This window comes from Aquarana catesbeiana, unplaced genomic scaffold (assembly GCF_042186555.1).
Source record: "Aquarana catesbeiana isolate 2022-GZ unplaced genomic scaffold, ASM4218655v1 unanchor236, whole genome shotgun sequence".
Taxonomy (NCBI): Eukaryota; Metazoa; Chordata; class Amphibia; order Anura; family Ranidae; genus Aquarana; species Aquarana catesbeiana.
Window position 1 is genome coordinate 1,980,103 of NW_027362664.1, and position 18,382 is coordinate 1,998,484.

Here is an 18,382-nt window from a genome sequence, read left to right on the forward strand (position 1 = left end):
CCATTCAGAGCACTCTGCAGCATTACAGGCCTTCTCAGACCACCATCCAGAACACTCTGCAACATTACTGGCCTCCTCAGACCACCGTCCAGGACACTATGCAACATTACTGGCCTCCTCAGACCACCGTCCAGGACACTATGCAGCATTACAGGCTTCCTCACACCACCGTCCAGGACACTATGCAGCATTACAGGCTTCCTCACACCACCGTCCAGGATACTAGGCAGCATTACTGACCTCCATTCTGGATAACTCATCCCGAAATTCATACAAAAGGTAAGCACAGTACACTTAACTTTTGTTCAGAACAGTCTTATCTATGTACATTGTAGGGATTCTTTTTAACACACGTTCTTGCAGTCAGATTGCATACCTTTTGTTATTATGAAGTAATAACTGGTGTGTTTGTTTGTCATGTTGTGCACCGAATCATAAAAGGGAGCCACTGGGAGGGGCACTTTCAATTTTTGCAGGGCACCTAAAGGCCCAAGGCCAGCCCTAGGAAGGGCCATACATGTAGTGTATTATAGAGAGACAACTTAGAGATGACTGTGTGGGGTAGGAGATAACGTAAAATCAGAACAACTTGATTTTTTCCCCTAATTAAACCCCACAGATACATAAAACCTCCAATGAAGGGCCAAGTCAAGCCAGTGCACCACCACAGTAAACTATTTGCACTGCTCTTTTAAGTGTTTCAAAATACAAAATTGACTCAACAATTGAAGAACAGTCCACTGAGGCAAGGGAGGGAGAAGGCCATAGCAAAATGGATTATGTGCACTGGATTACCAGTCAGACTGATCTGCTTCTCTATGCTGCCTGTTTGGGGAGATGCTCTGCCTGGGTCTTCTGCTGCATTTTGAAAGAAACCGAAAGACTGGCTGCTTTGATGTGGGTGGCACTTCTTCCACTTCCTGGGATTTTTCAAATTTCTCCCCTTCTTACACATCATCTTAAGAGTCAGACAGATCCTCATCTTGTAGGTGGGGCAAAGTGGATTTTCTTATGGCACGGGCATACTCCTCTGCCTCCTTAAGCATTTCCTGAATATTATCATCTGCCACATCAACAAGGGCTTTCACAGATAGCAGAATTGACCAAAAAATAAGCAGCTGCTGCAAGCACTGGCGAGAACATTTCATCAGTTACTTGGATCTAAGAATGAATGTAGCGAACGCTGGTTCACATTCTTTCATTTTCTTTGCAATTGTGGCACAGTTTTGGTAGCTAGTGTTCTGTTTAAAGTCCTTAAGGTAGCTGAGTAGAGAGTAGATCGGGCAGGGACATAGACATGGTGTCACTCTGGAGGTTTTTAGTATGTTCCGCTCCGCAAAAGGCAGCAGTAGGTCATGCAATGATGTGAGCTTTTTCTATTTAACTAGGGAGCAAGCTGTGTCCTATCCTATGTTATTTGCCATTTGGCAGACCGACTTTTTCAGTTTGAGGATTCTTTCAATCATGTTGAATGTACTGGTAGTATTACTTGACCAGCGTGTGGGGCGGTCATTTAAAAGAGTAAGGCCACAATGCTCCAATATTTTCAGTGCTGCAATGGAATGGAAGACTTGAAGACGTTCACTATTGATTGTGCTTTATCAAAGATTCTTTTAACACTTGCCTCCATGCACCAGACGAGACCACACATAGTGTCCGGTCCAACATCTCATGGGAATACTTTTACACGAATACAAATAAAGTGGAAAAATAACAAAAATACACCAGTAGAGCAGACAGCCCCAAGATCATTCATTTCATATCCATTTGATAATTGACTGTAGTGTCATCATGTAAAAGAATAATAAAAATGGCTCACCGCAGATCATTTATTTAGGTCTCAGTCACTTTCTGTCATGGGGCAGTCTTCCTCCTTAAAGCTGGGTGGTTCTTCTGCTGCTGCTGTGGTTTGTTAAATGCTGCCACCCTATTGCTCCTATTGTCAGTTATAACGCTTAGGATCCTTTTCTTTGGTATGTCCCACTCGTGCAAGCATTTGTCCACATAGTGATTTAATTGACTGTGCAGTGTGTGGGTGCCTGGGTGGGGTGGACTTTGGGCTACTTGTTCTCAACAACAGAAAAGTAGCATGCACTTAAAGCAAGGAATGAAGCCGTGTGACTCAAAAAAGAAATATTTTTGTAACAAAACTTGGTTTTACAGAGTAAAGATGTTATAAAACGGCTAAATCTGTGTCTAGTTTGTTCAAACCATAAATAATAACATATTAGGTGTTTTTTTTTTACTCTAGGAGTGTATAATGAGTTTTGTATTTAACTAAACTATTATTTAACTAAACACATTTGATTTTACTTTAGTTGACTAAAATGTACTGGAGATTTAGTCGACTAAATACGACTAAAATCCTAATAAAATACATTTACGTTTTTGGTTGTAACATGACAAAATGTGGAAAATGTCAAGGGTATGAATACTTTTTCAAGGCACTGTAAGTTTTAATATTTATTCTATTATTTAATGCTGTTTCTAAAAAGAGTTATTTTTATACCAACAGCTCGCTGATCACACTGATTTTCTATGGGCTGTTGATCTGAAATTATTTTAGGGGTTTCCCAAGATCTCACATTTTTTGCCAAGGGTTCCTCAAAGGCAAAAACGTTGAGAAATACTGGATTAGAAGAATATAAGAAGACTTATGCCCTGTACACATGATCGGACATTGATCGGACATTCCGACAACAAAATCCATGGATTTTTTCCGACGGACGTTGGCTCAAACTTGTCTTGCATACACACGGTCACACAAAGTTGTTGGAAAATCCGATCGCTCTGAACGCGGTGATGTAATAGACGTACGTCGGGACTATAAATGGGGCAGTAGCCAATAGCTTTCGTCTCTTAATTTATTCTGAGCATGCGTGGCACTTTGTGCATCAGATTTGTATACACACGATCGGAATTTCCAACAACGGATTTTGTTGTCGGAAAATTTTATAGCCCGCTCTCAAACTTTGTGTGTCGGAAATTCCAATGGAAAATGTGTGATGGAGCCTACACATGGTCGGAATTTCCGACAACAATGTCCTATCGCACATTTTTCGTCGGAAAATTCAATCGTGTGTACGGGGCATTAAGGTGACTGAATACATCCTAGTGTACAGTGTAGTCAGATTTAACCCCTTCATTACACTCACCTCTCTAGTCAGCAGGCTGAGGATCTCCAGGGTGAGGTTCAATATCGTCTCATTCCAGGGAAATTCCTTCCTTACATCCTTCACAAAATTCAAATTCTGCCGATTGTCCACCATGAGGTCCTTGTAGAGATCCTTGTGTCCTTCTAAATACTCCCACTCCTCCATGGAGAAATAGACAGTGACATCCTGACACCTTATAGGAACCTGACACACACAATGATACAGTCACCATCCAGACACATCCCTTGTCTGTTACTGGATAATGTCCCAGAATTCCCAGAATCCTCCTCACCTCTCCTGTCAGCAGCTCCATCATCTTCTTGGTGACTTCTAGAATCTTCTGCATGTTGTGTCTCTCAGGTTTTAGGGAGTCACATGGAGGCACTGTGATGGTCATATGATCACCTGACTTCACAAGAGGAAATCTCTGTATTGGAGAACCAATAGGAATATCATGTGACCTCCCAGAATCCTCCTCACCTCTCCGGCCAGGTCTGTGTTTTATTATTAGAGATAAGAGTGATGTCATGTGACCTCCCAGAATCCTCCTCACCTCTCCGGTCAGGTCTGTGTTTTATTAATAGAGATAAGAGTGATGTCATGTGACCTCCCAGAATCCTCCTCACTAGGGATGAGCCGAACACCCCCCTGTTCGGTTCGCACCAGAACATGCGAACAGGAAAAAAGTTCGTTCGAACACGCGAACACCGTTAAAGTCTATGGGACACGAACATGAATAATCAAAAGTGCTAATTTTAAAGGCTAATATGCAAGTTATTGTCATAAAAAGTGTTTGGGGACCCGGGTCCTGCCCCAGGGGACATGGATCAATGCAAAAAAAAAGTTTTAAAAACGGCCGTTTTTTCAGGAGCAGTGATTTTAATAATGCTTAAAGTCAAACAATAAAAGTGTAATATCCCTTTAAATTTCATACCTTGGGGGTGTCTATAGTATGCCTGTAAAGGGGCGCATGTTTCCTGTGTTTAGAACAGTCTGACAGCAAAATGACATTTTGAAGGAAAAAACTCATTTAAAACTACCCGCGGCTATTGCATTGCCGACAATACACATAGAAGTTCATTGATAAAAACGGCATGGGAATTCCCCAAAGGGGAACCCCGAACCACAATTAAAAAAAAAAAATGACGTGGGAGTCCCCCTAAATTCCATACCAGGCCCTTCAGGTCTGGTATGGATATTAAGGGGAACCCCGGCCAAAATTTAAAAAAAAAAATGACGTGGGGTTCCCCCTAAATTCCATACCAGACCCTTCAGGTCTGGTATGAATTTTAAGGGGAACCCCGCGCCAAAAAAAAAAAAAAAAAAAAAAAAAACAAAAAAAAACGGCGTGGGGTCCCCCCAAAAATCCATACCAGACCCTTATCCGAGCACGCAACCTGGCAGGCCGCAGGAAAAGAGGGGGGGACGAGAGTGCGGCCCCCCCTCCTGAACCGTACAAGGCCACATGCCCTCAACATTGGGAGGGTGCTTTGGGGTAGCCCCCCAAAACACCTTGTCCCCATGTTGATGAGGACAAGGGCCTCATCCCCACAACCCTGGCCGGTGGTTGTGGGGGTCTGCGGGCGGGGGGCTTATCGGAATCTGGAAGCCCCCTTTAAAAAGGGGACCCCCAGATCCCGGCCCCCCCCTGTGTGAAATGGTAAGGGGGTACAAAAGTACCCCTACCATTTCACTAAAAAACTGTCAAAAATGTTAAAAATGACAAGAGACAGTTTTTGACAATTCCTTTATTTAAATACTTCTTCTTTCTTCTATCTTCCTTCATCTTCTGGTTCTTCTGGCTCTTCTGGTTCTTCCTCCGGCGTTCTCGTCCAGCATCTCCTCCGCGGCGTCTTCTATCTTCTTCTCCTCGGGCCGCTCCGCACCCATGGCATGGGGGGAGGCTCCCGCTCTTCTCTTCTTCTTCATCTTCTTCTCTTTTTCTCTTCTTCTCTTCTTCATTTTCTTCTCCGGGCTGCTCCGCATCCATGCTGGCATGAAGGGAGGCTCCCGCTGTGTGACGGCGCTCCTCGTCTGACAGTTCTTAAATAACGGGGGGCGGGGCCACACAGCGGGAGCCTCCCTTCATGCCAGCATGGATGCGTTTTGGGGGGCTACCCCAAAGCACCCTCCCAATGTTGAGGGCATGTGGCCTGGTACGGTTCAGGAGGGGGGGGCCGCACTCTCGTCCCCCCCTCTTTTCCTGCGGCCTGCCAGGTTGCATGCTCGGATAAGGGTCTGGTATGGATTTTTGGGGGGACTCCACGCCGTTTTTTTTTTTTTTTTTGGCGCGGGGTTCCCCTTAAAATCCATACCAGACCTGAAGGGTCTGGTATGGAATTTAGAGGGAACCCCACGTCATTTTTTTTTTTTAATTTTGGCCGGGGTTCCCCTTAATATCCATACCAGACCTGAAGGGCCTGGTATGGAATTTAGGGGGACTCCCACGTCTTTTTTTTTTAATTGTGGTTCGGGGTTCCCCTTTGGGGAATTCCCATGCCGTTTTTATCAATGAACTTCTATGTGTATTGTCGGCAATGCAATAGCCGCGGGTAGTTTTAAATGAGTTTTTTCCTTCAAAATGTCATTTTGCTGTCAGACTGTTCTAAACACAGGAAACATGCGCCCCTTTACAGGCATACTATAGACACCCCCCAGGTACGAAATTTAAAGGGATATTACACTTTTATTGTTTGACTTTAAGCATTATTAAAATCACTGCTCCTGAAAAAACGTCCGTTTTTAAAACTTTTTTTTGCATTGATCCATGTCCCCTGGGGCAGGACCTGGGTCCCCAAACACTTTTTATGACAATAACTTGCATATTAGCCTTTAAAATTAGCACTTTTGATTTCTCCCATAGACTTTTAAAGGGTGTTCCGCAGCATTCGAATTTGCCGCGAACACCCCAAATTGTTCGCTGTTCGGCGAACTTGCGAACAGCCAATGTTCGAGTCGAACATGAGTTCGACTCGAACTCGAAGCTCATCCCTACTCCTCACCTCTCCGGTCAGCAGGTAGATGATCTCCATGGTGAAGTTTAGTATCTTCTCAGTCATGTGACTCCGGTCCTCCTCCGTCCTCATTGGTGCCGTCATTTGATCTATACAGGTCTCCTTGTAGACAAATAACTTTGGGAAATGAAAGTAAGAATTATTTGGATGCTATTAGTCACACAATAATAGGATGTGGATGTGAGGGGGTTAATAGGAGGGTTGCTGGACATTTAGGAACTACTGCCCCTCTGGGAACACATTTAGTCTGGACTGTTTAACGTCTATTTTTTTTGGCTCCTGGGACCCTATTCTCCTCCTGGATCAAAAATTCCCTTTTCTCTGTTGGATATGTTTTGTTTCTGAACTGGTTTTGATTAGTTTTAGATCTGCAGACAAGGAATGATAAATACGACCCTTCCTTAGACTTGATTTGCTCTGAGGTCAATGTCGGGTCATCATGATGTCCAGGAAGGGGAACTAGCTGACTTATGGCCAGGGTTGCTGGCTAATCAGGATAATTGCCCGAACTCCGGCTGCAAGGCTCCAATCTGCTGACTGACAGGAGTGATGTCACTGTCACTCTCTGCAGTAAGAGAAGGGATCGGATAGCAGGAGGAGGCTACTGGTAGAGTAGAGAACTGTGGAGGAGGAGTCTGTTCTGTCCTTTTCAATAGCAACTTGGTGTGGGTAGGAAGAGGACAACAGATTGAAGGGGTTTGTTCTCTTAGTCTTGGTCTATTGTGTGGAACATTTTTCTTGACCAGTGATATGGTGAGGTGAAGGCGTCCTTCATTTGTTGGCAGGAATTCTTTAAGAAGGTCAGAAAAGTAGGGTGGGGTGGAAGGACCATTAGAGACATAGAGCCCCTATGAGCCCTAAAGCCCCCTCTTACCTCAGAGTTGTGCAGTCTGACTACCCCCTCAGAGGCCCCCACAGCCCTTCAGCCCCAATAATCTCTCAGAGTTGTTCAGTCCTATTACTTCCTATGAGGCCCCTAAAGTCCTTCATTTACACTTCCTCCTCGGGGCCCAGAGCCCTTCAGATGAAGTCAACTCTCAGAGGCTCCCAGAGTCCTTTAGCCCTACTACTGCCTCAGAGACACCTCAACTCCTCTAGTTTGTTCAGAGCCAGTTGCAGAATTATTACGGTCGCGAAAGTCACACCTGCGACCAAGACGGCAGGAAAAGGTCTTGCTGCCGGAGTAAAGGGTCCCAGGATCAGGGGAGGCTCCCCTGGTGATCGCCATATAGGATTGTTGAAACAGAGTGTGCAGCACATGCGGCCTTTGCAGAACCCCCTCCATGCAGAGCCCCCTCCATGCAGAGCCCCCTCCATGCAGAGCCCCCTTGCTATCTCTGATCTGCTCCCAGTACAGGCACAGCGCCCTCCAACATCAGCCAACTCCTCTCCCCGCTCCTCCTCCCCCAGACACAAGCTCCAAGTTCTCCATACTGAGCGGACTCTGAGGGACCCGTCACTGATGCCAGATGCAGCGCCCCGGGCCTGCTGAGTGCCTGTATGTGGGGGTCCTCAGTGTGTGTGGGGCCCTTGAGATGTGTGGGGGGGCAGGATCAATTCTCTGCACATCTCAAACTCCTCTCCTACCTCTGCCATCTGCTCTCTGGAGTTTCTGCCCAGCCTTCTGCCCCCCATCTCCCCCAACACCTATGTCCCCCTTCCAGGACTGCCCATATTATTGCCCCTTCATCTGTCCCACCCATTCCTATCCATCCTCCTCATCTCATCTCTCTGCCACCCCTGCCCATAACCCCCTCTGACTGGCACCCCAGTACAGACCCCTCCCCCCCATTCATACACCTCATCTCAGCCTTTGTCATCACTTGGGAATCTCAGTGTCTGTAATGTGCCATGTTTGGGGTCACCGAGAACAAAGAGCCTCACTGGGGGCTGCTGGAAGTGATCGGTGGAGGTGATCCCGGTGTGTGTAAATAGAAAAGATCTTATTACCTCCTCTGCTGTTACTTCCAGTAATGTCTTCTATTTCCTGCCACATGGAACGTCTTGTCTTTATTCCAAATTACTTCCTGTCTGTAACTGACATCACTTCCTGTCTGTAACTGACATCACTTCCTGTCTGTATTCCATAGAAACTTCCTGTCTGGATATGAGTGAGATCACCACCTTGTGGAGTTCAGAGGAACTGCAGCCCCGAGAAACGTATCATAGTAACCATTTCTTTAAAATATCTTAGGCCTCTTTCACACGAGGGATCCGTATGTCCGTTTTTCATCCTTCCGTTTTCGGATAAAAAACGGACATACATTCATCCCTATGGAGCGTCGGATGTCAGCGGTGACATGTCCGCTGACATCCGACCCCGCTCCGATCCGAAAAGTGTAACGGAGGAAAAACCTACTTTTCCATCCGTTTTCGGATCGGATCGGGTGACGACGGACACTACGGTCCGTCATCATCCGATCCCCCCATAGGGGAGAGCGGCGCTCTGACAGGTCCGTAGCTGCACAGCGTGCAGCGATGGACCTGTCATCTTCCTGCTCAGCGGGGATCGGCGGAGCGATCCCCGCTGAGCAAGCGGGTGTTCACGGGGCGGATCATCACTGATCCGCCCCGTGAGAAAGAGCCCTTACAGAATTACCACAGAAGTTCAAATATAACACAAAAAAGTAAGAAAAAATAGATACAGTTCTTATGTAACCAATTGTTTAACAAAGATATTTTTATTACATATAGAAATGTCTTAAAGATACAGAACACAAGGTCACAACAAATGTATAGCTAATAAAACAGATACCCCCAAAATGGATCATTTTGGTGAAGAAAATGCAAACATACATCCAAAAGCATAAAAATATATATCAATCAACTCATAATGAAGATGTTAAACATACATTGCATTGGTGTAATGTTCCAAACAACACAAAGCAATCTCCTGCACTCGGGCGCCCAGTAAGTGGCGCAGCCAACCCCCTTAGCAAAGTGAATAGAATGTCGCAGGTCTTACTGCCCTCCTCAGAATAATGGATATCGTTAGAACTGAAACATACAAAGAGAACGTATGGAGTCATCTGCCATGCCACTGCTACCCCCACAGGGCAAAACACCATGTCACAACATGGCCCGCACAAGACCCCCATCCCACATGGCAAGCCATCCGTTGTGTCCCCATATAGTGCTAGAACCTGTTGCTACCCGTTTGATCATACATATAGAGAGAGCACCTACCACACTCGACATGTTCCTGGCAGTGCATCCTCCCTTCTGATACCATTACTGACTGTATTATGAAAAAGTCCAGGGGACATCTGGAGGAGGCAGAAGGAGCCGGGGGGGGGGGGCTGCATGTTCTGTCACTCGGGAACTTCCTGTCTCCTGGAGGGCGGAAGTGGCGCTGGCTGTGACTGTAAGTGATGGGTGGAATGCAAATCCACCTGCACTTCCTGGTTGCAGCTGGGCGTGCGTGCCACATGGAGGAGTGACAACGCCATTCGATCCATACCCATATATACTGCTGTTGGCATGGGGTAGACCTACTTCAGCCCCCCCCCCCCCGGGTCCTTCTGTCCCCTGGACTTTTTCATAATACAGTTAATAATGGTATCAGAAGGGAGGACGCACTGCCAGGAACATGTCGAGTGTGGTAGGTGCTCTCTCTATATGTATGATCAAACGGGTAGCAATAGGTTCTAGCATAATATGGGGACACAACGGATGGCTTGCCATGTGGGATGGGGGTCTTGTGTGGGCCATGTTGTGACATGGTGTTGTGCCCTGTGGGGGTAGCAGTGGCATGGCAGATGACTCCATGTGGAGAGAATATTTGGTGATTGGTTAATGATAGCATAGCATGCATCATGTGATGGATGGACATGGTGGGTGGAGCTCAATCGTGTAGGTGTGGCAGGCTCTGGTGGGCGTTCACCTATTCATGTGATTGTGGGTATATTAACCACTTGAGCCCCGGACCATTATGCTGCCTAAGGACCAGAGGTCTTTTTCCAATTTGGCACTGCGTCGCTTTAACTGCTAATTGCGCGGTTATGCAATGCTGTACCCAAACGAAATTTGCGTCCTTTTCTTCCCACAAATAGAGCTTTCTTTTGATGGTATTTGATCACTTCTGCAGTTTTTATTTTTTGCGCTATAAACGGAAAAAGACCGAAAATTTTGAAAAAAAATGATATTTTCTACTTTTTGTTATAAAAAAAATCCAATAAACTCAATTTTAGTCATACATTTAGGCCAAAATGTATTCGGCCACATGTCTTTGGTAAAAAAAATGTCAATAAGCGTATATTTATTGGTTTGCGCAAAAGTTATAGCGTCTACAAACTAGGGTACATTTTCTGGAATTTACACAGCTTTTAGTTTATGACTGCCTATGTCATTTCTTGAGGTGCTAAAATGGCAGGGCAGTACAAAACCCCCCCAAATGACCCCATTTTGGAAAGTAGACACCCCAAGGAAATTGCTGATAGGCATGTTGAACCCATTGAATATTTATTTTTTTTGTCCCAAGTGATTGAATAATGACAAAAAAAAAAAAAAAAAAAAATATTTACAAAAAGTTGTCACTAAATGATATATTGCTCACACAGGCCATGGGCCTATGTGGAATTGCACCCCAAAATATATTCAGCTACTTCTCCTGAGTACGGGGATACCACATGTGTGGGACTTTTTGGGAGCCTAGCCGCGTATGGGACCCCGAAAACCAATCACCGCCTTCAGGATTTCTAAGGGTGTAACTTTTTGATTTCACTCTTCACTGCCTATCACAGTTTCGGAGGCCATGGAATGCCCAGGTGGCACAACCCCCCCCCAAATGACCCCATTTTGGAAAGTAGACACCCCAAGCTATTTGCTGAGAGGCATATTGAGTCCATGGAATATTTTATATTTTGACACAAGTTGCGGGAAAGTGACACTTTTTTTTTTTTTTTTTGCACAAAGTTGTCACTAAATGATATATTGCTCACACAGGCCATGGGCCTATGTGGAATTGCACCCCAAAATACATTTAGCTGCTTCTCCTGAGTATGGGGATACCACATGTGTGGGACTTTTTGGGAGCCTAGCCGCGTACGGGGCCCCGAAAACCAATCACCGCCTTCAGCGTTTTTAAGGGCGTGAATTTTTGATTTTACTCTTCACTGCCTAACACCGTTTCGGAGGCCATGGAATGCCCAGGTGGCACAAACCCCCCCCAAATGACCCCATTTTGGAAAGTAGACACCCCAAGCTATTTGCTGAGAGGCATGGTGAGTATTTTGCAGCTCTCATTTGTTTTTGAAAATGAAGAAAGACAAGAAAAAACTTTTTTTTTTTTTCTTTTTTCAAATTTCAAAACTTTGTGACAAAAAGTGAGGTCTGCAAAATACTCACTATACCTCTCAGCAAATAGCTTGGGGTGTCTACTTTCCAAAATGGGGTCATTTGGGGGGGTTTTGTGCCACCTGGGCATTCCATGGCCTCCGAAACTGTGATAGGCAGTGAAGAGTGAAATCAAAAATTCACGCCCCTTAGAAAGCCTGAAGGCGGTGCTTGGTTTTCGGGGTCCCGTACACGGCTAGGCTCCCAAAAAGTCTCACACATATGGTATCCCCGTACTCAGGAGAAGCAGCAGAATGTATTTTGGGGTGTAATTTCACATATTCCCATGGCATGTTTGAGCAATATATCATTTAGTGACAACTTTGTGCAAAAAAAAAAAAAAAAAAAAAAAAATTTGTCTCTTTCCCGCAACTTGTGTCGCAATATAAAATATTCCATGGACTCGACATGCCTCTCAGCAAATAGCTTGGGGTGTCTACTTTCCAAAATGGGGTCATTTGGGGGGGTTTTGAACTGTCCTGGCATTTTATGCACAACATTTAGAAGCTTATGTCACACATCACCCACTCTTCTAACCACTTGAAGACAAAGCCCTTTCTGACACTTATTTTTTACATGAAAAAGTTTTTTTTTTTTTGCAAGAAAATTACTTTGAACCCCCAAACATTATATATTTTTTTAAAGCAAATGCCCTACAGATTAAAATGGTGGGTGTTTCATTTTTTTTTTTCACACAGTATTTGCGCAGCGATTTTTCAAACGCATTTTTTGGGGAAAAAACACACTTTTTTAAATTTTAATGCACTAAAACACACTATATTGCCCAAATGTTTGATGAAATAAAAAAGATGATCTTAGACCGAGTACATGGATACCAAACATGACATGCTTTACAATTGCGCACAAACGTGCAGTGGCAACAAAATAAATACATTTTTAAAAGCCTTTAAAAGCCTTTACAGGTTACCACTTTAGATCTACAGAGGAGGTCTACTGCAAAAATTACTGCCCTCGATCTGACCTTCGCGGCGATACCTCACATGCATGGTGCAATTGCTGTTTACGTTTGACGACAGACCGCCGCTTGCGTTCGCCTTAGCGCAAGAGCAGGGGGCGACAGGGGTGCTTTTTTTTTTTTTTTTTTTTTTTCTTTATTATTTTTTTGCTTTTTTATCTTATTTTTAAACTGTTCCTTTCATTTTTTTTTTTTTAAATCATTTTTATTGTTATCTCGGGGAATGTAAATATCCCCTATGATAGCAATAGGTAGTGACAGGTACTCTTTTTTGAAAAAATTGGGGTCTATTAGACCCTAGATCTCTCCTCTGCCCTCAAAGCATCTGACCACACCAAGATCGGTGTGATAAAATGCTTCCCCAATTTCCCAATGGCGCTATTTACATCCGGCGAAATCTAAGTCATAAAATGCTCGTAGCTTCCGGTTTCTTAGGCCATAGAGATGTTTGGAGCCACTCTTGTCTCTGATCAGCTCTATGGTCAGCTGGCTGAATCACCGGCTGCATTCTCAGGTTCCCTGTTGAGACAGGAGAGCCAGAGAAAAACACGGAAGACGGTGGGGGGGGGGGGGCATTCCCTCCCACGGGTTGTAAAGGCAGTCTAGAGGCTAATTAGCCGCTAGGATTGCTTTTACATGAAAGCCGACCGCTGGCTGAAAAGAATGATACCAAGATGATACCTAAACCTGCAGGCATCATTCTGGTATAACCACTCAAAGTTGTGAATGGCGTACCTGAAGACAAAAAAATGGTTAACAATAAAGCACAGTAAACAATAAAGTATAAATAATTACATACCTGAAAAACAAACATGATAAAACATAATAACAATAACAATAACAATAACAATAAAACACTGCAGAATAGAATACAGTAAAAAAAGAGCAGAACAATAGAGAGAGAGAATAGAGAGAGAGAACAATAAAACGACAACTATTTTTTTTTATTTTATATATATTTTTTTTTTTTTTACACTTTTTTTGTAACTAACTTTTATAACTGTAACCGGTTCCAGGTTCGGGTCTCTCAAAATGCGATGGCATCTTGGGAGACCCTGTGAAAGTGTGCCTAGTCTGTGCAATGCTGTACCCTACGCTAATACTCAACTAGTGTATGGTAGCGTTCAAAACATTCACCAATGCAAAGACCAGGATTGTCAGGACAGAAGGGACAATAATAGCGGGTGTCACGCCTATATCCGCGTTTGCTGCAGACACAACATCTTTTTGGGGGGGGTTCGTTGGGTAGGGGTACTCGGGAGCACATAAAAATGCCTCTCATGCAGCCGACTGCATTTCGTTGGGGGATGTGAATGGGGGAAGTACGGGCGCTGCAGAAGTGGTGGGTTCCCAATTAGGATTGGCGAATGCAGCAGGAAGGGCACTATGGGCACGACGGGCCTGTGTTTGTCTTTTTGGTGGCAGCGGGACACTACTTGTGCTTGTCACCTCACCAGCTTGAACTGCACTTATGGGACTCGCCACGTCACCAAGTGTTACTGCAGTGCTGGTTTGACTACGACCGGGGTGTACTAGGCCGCTGGTGCTTGCCAGTTCAATAAAAAGCTTCCAAAAAAACTGTTAGCGATCGCAGGGATCAGGCCTGACTCTGCAAACGCTGCAGTTATGCGTTTAGTGTTTTGTAAGTGACAGTGATCGATCGATACTGCACTTGGGTGGGCTGGACTGGGCCGGGCGGAGGGGCAAAACGCAGGTGCTAGCAGGTATCTGGGTTGATCCCGCTAACACTGCGTTTTTGGGAACCCTAAACTGCTGGGGACGCTAGTATAGATCTGATCTGATCGGATCAGATATTGATCCGTTCAGATACTATACCACTAAAGGAGGCGTATGCTGCGTGCGTGGGTGTTAGTGGTACTGGCGCTAACCTGACGCTGCCTGGGGCCGGTGCTTGCTAGTTCACCAAAATGCTACCAAAAAAACTGTTAGCGATCGCAGGGATCAGGCCTGACTCTGCGAACGCTGCAGTTATGCGTTTAGTGCCTTGTAAGTGTCAGTGATCGATCGATACTGCACTTGGGTGGGCTGGGCTGGGCCGGGCGGAGGGGCACAACGCAGGTGCTAGCAGGTATCTGGGCTGATCCCGCTAACACTGCGTTTTTGGGAACCCTAAACTGCTGGGGACGCTAGTATAGATCTGATCGGATCAGATATTGATCCGATCAGATACTATACCACTAAGGGAGGTGTACGGTGCGTGCGTGGGTGTTAGCGGTACTGGCGCTAACCTGACGCTGCCTGGTGCTTGCTTGCCAGTTCACCAAAATGCTACCAAAAAAACTGTTAGCGATCGCAGGGATCAGGCCTGACTCTGTGAACGCTGCAGTTATGCGTTTAGTGTTTTGTAAGTGACAGTGATCGATCGATACTGCACTTGGGTGGGCTGGGCGGAGGGGCAAAACGCAGGTGCTAGCGGGTATCTGGGCTGATCCCGCTAACACTGTGTTTTTGGGAACCCTAAACTGCTGGGGACGCTAGTATAGATCTGATCAGATCAGATATTGATCCGATCAGATACTATACCACTAAGGGAGGCGCATGCTGCGTGCGTGGGTGTTAGCGGTACTGGCGCTAATCTGACGCTGCCTGGGGCGACGCATATCACCGCCGGGCGATCAGGGGGCTAAACCTTTATTAGGTAATAAACGGCGGGTGCCCTGACACTATAAAAAATAAACGAACTAACCTGCGTCACCCGTAACGGTTATACGGTGATCAGTGGTGAAAGGGTTAACTAGGGGGCAATCAAGGGGTTAAAACATTTATTAGGTAGTATATGGGGGTCCCTGTCACTATAAAACGCTGACGGCGAACCTAAATATTTACCTCACTAACTAGCGTCACCAGCGACACTAATACAGCGATCAGAAAAATGATCGCTTAGCAACACTGGTGACAGGGGGTGATCAAGGGGTTAAAACTTTATTAGGGGGGGTTAGGGGGGTACCCTAGACCTAAAGGGGGGTGATACTCACTGTCCCAACACTGTAACTGTCACAAACTGACACTATGCAGTAATCAGAAAAAAAAAAAAAAAAAAAAAAAAAAAACCTGCTGGTGTCAGTTTGTGACAGGGGGGGGGGGGTGATTGGGGGGGGATCGGGGGGCGATCGGGGGGGGGATCGGGGTGTTTTGTATGCCTGGCATGTTCTACTGTGTGTGTGTGTGTTGTGCACTCACATTGATGTCTTCTCCCCTCGGCGCTGGAACGGAAAATACCGAGCCGAGGGGAGATGACATCATTTCCTTTGCTGCTGTTTAGCATACAGCAGCAAAGGAGTGTTCCCATTGGCCGGCGGCGATCGCGAGGGGGGGGCCACGAACGGATGGCCTCCCCCTCATCTCGGATCGCCGGGGAACAGAACGGGACCGCTTCGGGCACCGGGGGGGGTCCGATCGGACCCCCCACCCGCGAGAGGCAAATCACGTACATGTACGTGATTTTGCCTGCCCGTGCCGCCTTGCCGACGTAAATCGGCGTTAGGCGGTCCTTAAGTGGTTAAGAGGATGCTAGAGGAGGTCAAACTACCATCGCTGTGGCTCTGAGGAAGAGGGTTCGCCCTCGTAACGCGTAAGCCATTTGCGATGCTATCTGGTTCCTGCAAATATCTGGTCCAGGTTGTAGGCGTCTAGAGATACTGCTTGCAACTGCCGGAGTATTGATAAGCCTTGTTTTAAAGCTCGTTTGTGAGTATATTTCATCATCCACTTCATCTATAAAGACATTGTGATTCAAGATCTTCTAGATCACATAGAAGGAGGACTCATCGATGATTTCATACATTTGTTTGGAAGGATAGAAGAATCCTCAGAACTGATCATGTAGGATGACAGGAAAGTCTCCTGACTGGTGAGATCATCCAAACATAATGATTACATCCATGAACTGGAGCTCATTGGGGTGATAAAGCCAATCTGTAAACACTGTGTAGACGTTATACAAGAACTCAGCACACTCCATGTGTGGAGAAAGTCTCAAGGTGAATATAGCTTGTCATTTTTTAAGTCTGCTGGAACTCTGTCCAAGTGGTGAGTTAAAACCAGAGTGGGGACCTTGAGTGGAGAGTGAACAAGTCTTGATTTTGACTGCTGGTGATTGCTGGGTTGCATTTTTAGATTCTTTTTGGGGCTTTTCCGTGTAACTTTTTAACACCTTTTTATGACACTTTTTAAACAGCTTTTTTTTTCTTTGCTTCCTTCAGCCTACCAATTAAGGGGAGTGGTTAATTGCTCACAGGTGCTTGAGGCCTATATAACCTTGTGTAGAACTCATATTGAGCCTGCTCATTTTTGAGTCTGCTGGAACTCTGTCCAAGTGGAACTGGTCTAAGTGGTGAGTTAAAACCAGAGTTAGTGGAACTGGTCTAAGTGGTGAGTTAAAACCAGAGTTAGTGGAACTGGTCTAAGTGGTGAGTTAAAACCAGAGTTAGTGGAACTGGTCTAAGTGGTGAGTTAAAACCAGAGTTTAAAACAGGAGGTTATAACAGGGGTCATAGTACCTGTGTAGTGTGAGTACCTGAGTGTTGTCTGAGTAGTGTGTGTGGTTCGTTAGTACTTGTGTACTGTATACTTGTGTATTGCGAGTGCACATAGGTCTGCGAGTGTTCTGCGAGTGCACGTAGGTCAGCGTGTGCACGTGGGTCTGTGAGTGTTCTGCAAGTGTTCTGCGAGTGCACGTAGGTCTGCTAGTGTTCTGCGAGTGCACGTAGGTCTGCGAGTACCTGTGTATTGTCTTGTTGAGTACCTGTGTATTGTCTTGAGTATTAGTGTCAGGAAGCTAGTTGTTAGGTAATTTGGACAGGGTATAATCCCCAATCCTCATTAAATTTAATAGATACGATGCCCGGCGGGTGTGGAGAGGCGACTCTTTGTACATCTTGCGGCATGTATGCATTCCTTGATCATCCGATCGAGGGCGAATACTGCCATGCAAAATGTAAGCGCATTGTTTCCCTGGAAGCCCAGGTTCTGAATCTTGGGACGCAAATGTCAGCACTGAGAAGTCCCTCCATACTAAAGGAGAGCCAGGAACGTACACGGCAGGGGCCAGCACAGAGGCGGGTGGAGACAAAGAGGTGCAGGCACTAGCAAAGAGTAGATGGGTGACAGTCAGGAAGGGTAGAGGGGGAAGTGCCAGGGAGGCCGATCCAGGACTGGAGCATCCCAATAAGTACGCTCCATTGAGTGACATTGGTGAAACCAGTCAGGGGCCAGCACTGCTGGAGCTGAGGGACTCTCCTAGCTTCCAGGGGAAGAACTTCTCCAGTGAGAGTGGGGGGGAAGCGAAGGGAAAGGAAAGACAGGGTGTGGTGGTAGAGGACTCAATTCTTAGAAGGATAGAGTGTCTGTAACAAAGACCTGAAGCGTCCAACAGTATGTTGTCTAACGGACGCTCGGGTTCGGCACATCACGGATCTGGTGAACAGATTACTGGGAGGGGCTGGGGAAGACCCAGCTGTCATGGTGCAATTTGGCACCAATGACAAAGTCAAAGGCAGATGGAGTGTCCTAAAGAACAATTTTAGGGACTTAGGAGCTAAATTGAGGAAAAGGACCTCCAAGGTAGTGTTCTCAGGAATACTACCAGTACATCGAGCCACACCAGAAAGGTAGAGGGAGATTAGGGAAGTAAACAAGTGGCTGAAGAGTTGATGTAGAAAGGAGGGGTTTGGGATCATGGAGGACTGGGCCGACTTCTCAGTTGATAACCAGTACTATGGAAGGGACAGACTGCACCTTAATGAGGAGGGTGCAGATCAGCTGGGAATTAAGATGTCCAAAAAGTTAGAGGGGTTTTTAAACTAGGTGATGGGGGGAGGGTCCAGAGGTAGAGATAGTCAGCGCGGAAGATATTCCAGAGGGTAGTATTGGAGGCATTAGTG

The 18,382-nt window shown here is 45.8% G+C and overlaps 3 protein-coding genes across 3 annotated transcripts in view; 1 reads left to right on the forward strand and 2 right to left on the reverse strand.

The window, feature by feature from the left end:
* LOC141121985 (uncharacterized) overlaps nucleotides 1-18,382 on the forward strand; it is a 641,331-nt gene that overhangs the window by 597,844 nt on the left and 25,105 nt on the right.
* Nucleotides 1-18,382, reverse strand: part of LOC141121983 (uncharacterized) — a 289,647-nt gene that overhangs the window by 123,967 nt on the left and 147,298 nt on the right. The window lies entirely within an intron of this gene.
* LOC141121991 (gastrula zinc finger protein XlCGF66.1-like) lies at nucleotides 960-8,231 on the reverse strand. Its single transcript, XM_073611775.1, has 5 exons — nucleotides 8,120-8,231; nucleotides 6,158-6,286; nucleotides 3,448-3,582; nucleotides 3,156-3,359; nucleotides 960-1,130 (listed from the first exon to the last, which is right to left on the reverse strand). Exons 2-5 carry the CDS (start codon nucleotides 6,251-6,253, stop codon nucleotides 960-962), a joined length of 606 nt encoding a protein of 201 aa, XP_073467876.1. The 5' UTR covers nucleotides 6,254-6,286; nucleotides 8,120-8,231.

What these genes read in the sequence shown, in the direction of transcription:
- LOC141121991 (XM_073611775.1), bottom strand. Translation starts at nt 6,253, where the DNA reads ATGACGGCACCAATGAGGACGGAGGAGGACCGGAGTCACATGACTGAG. An exon ending in TCTACCTGCTGACCGGAGAG is followed by an intron (nt 3,583 to 6,157) that starts GTGAGGAGTAGG and finishes TCTCCAATACAG; the next exon opens with AGATTTCCTCTTGTGAAGTC. An exon ending in TCAGCCTGCTGACTAGAGAG is followed by an intron (nt 1,131 to 3,155) that starts GTGAGTGTAATG and finishes TGTTCTCGCCAG; the next exon opens with TGCTTGCAGCAGCTGCTTAT.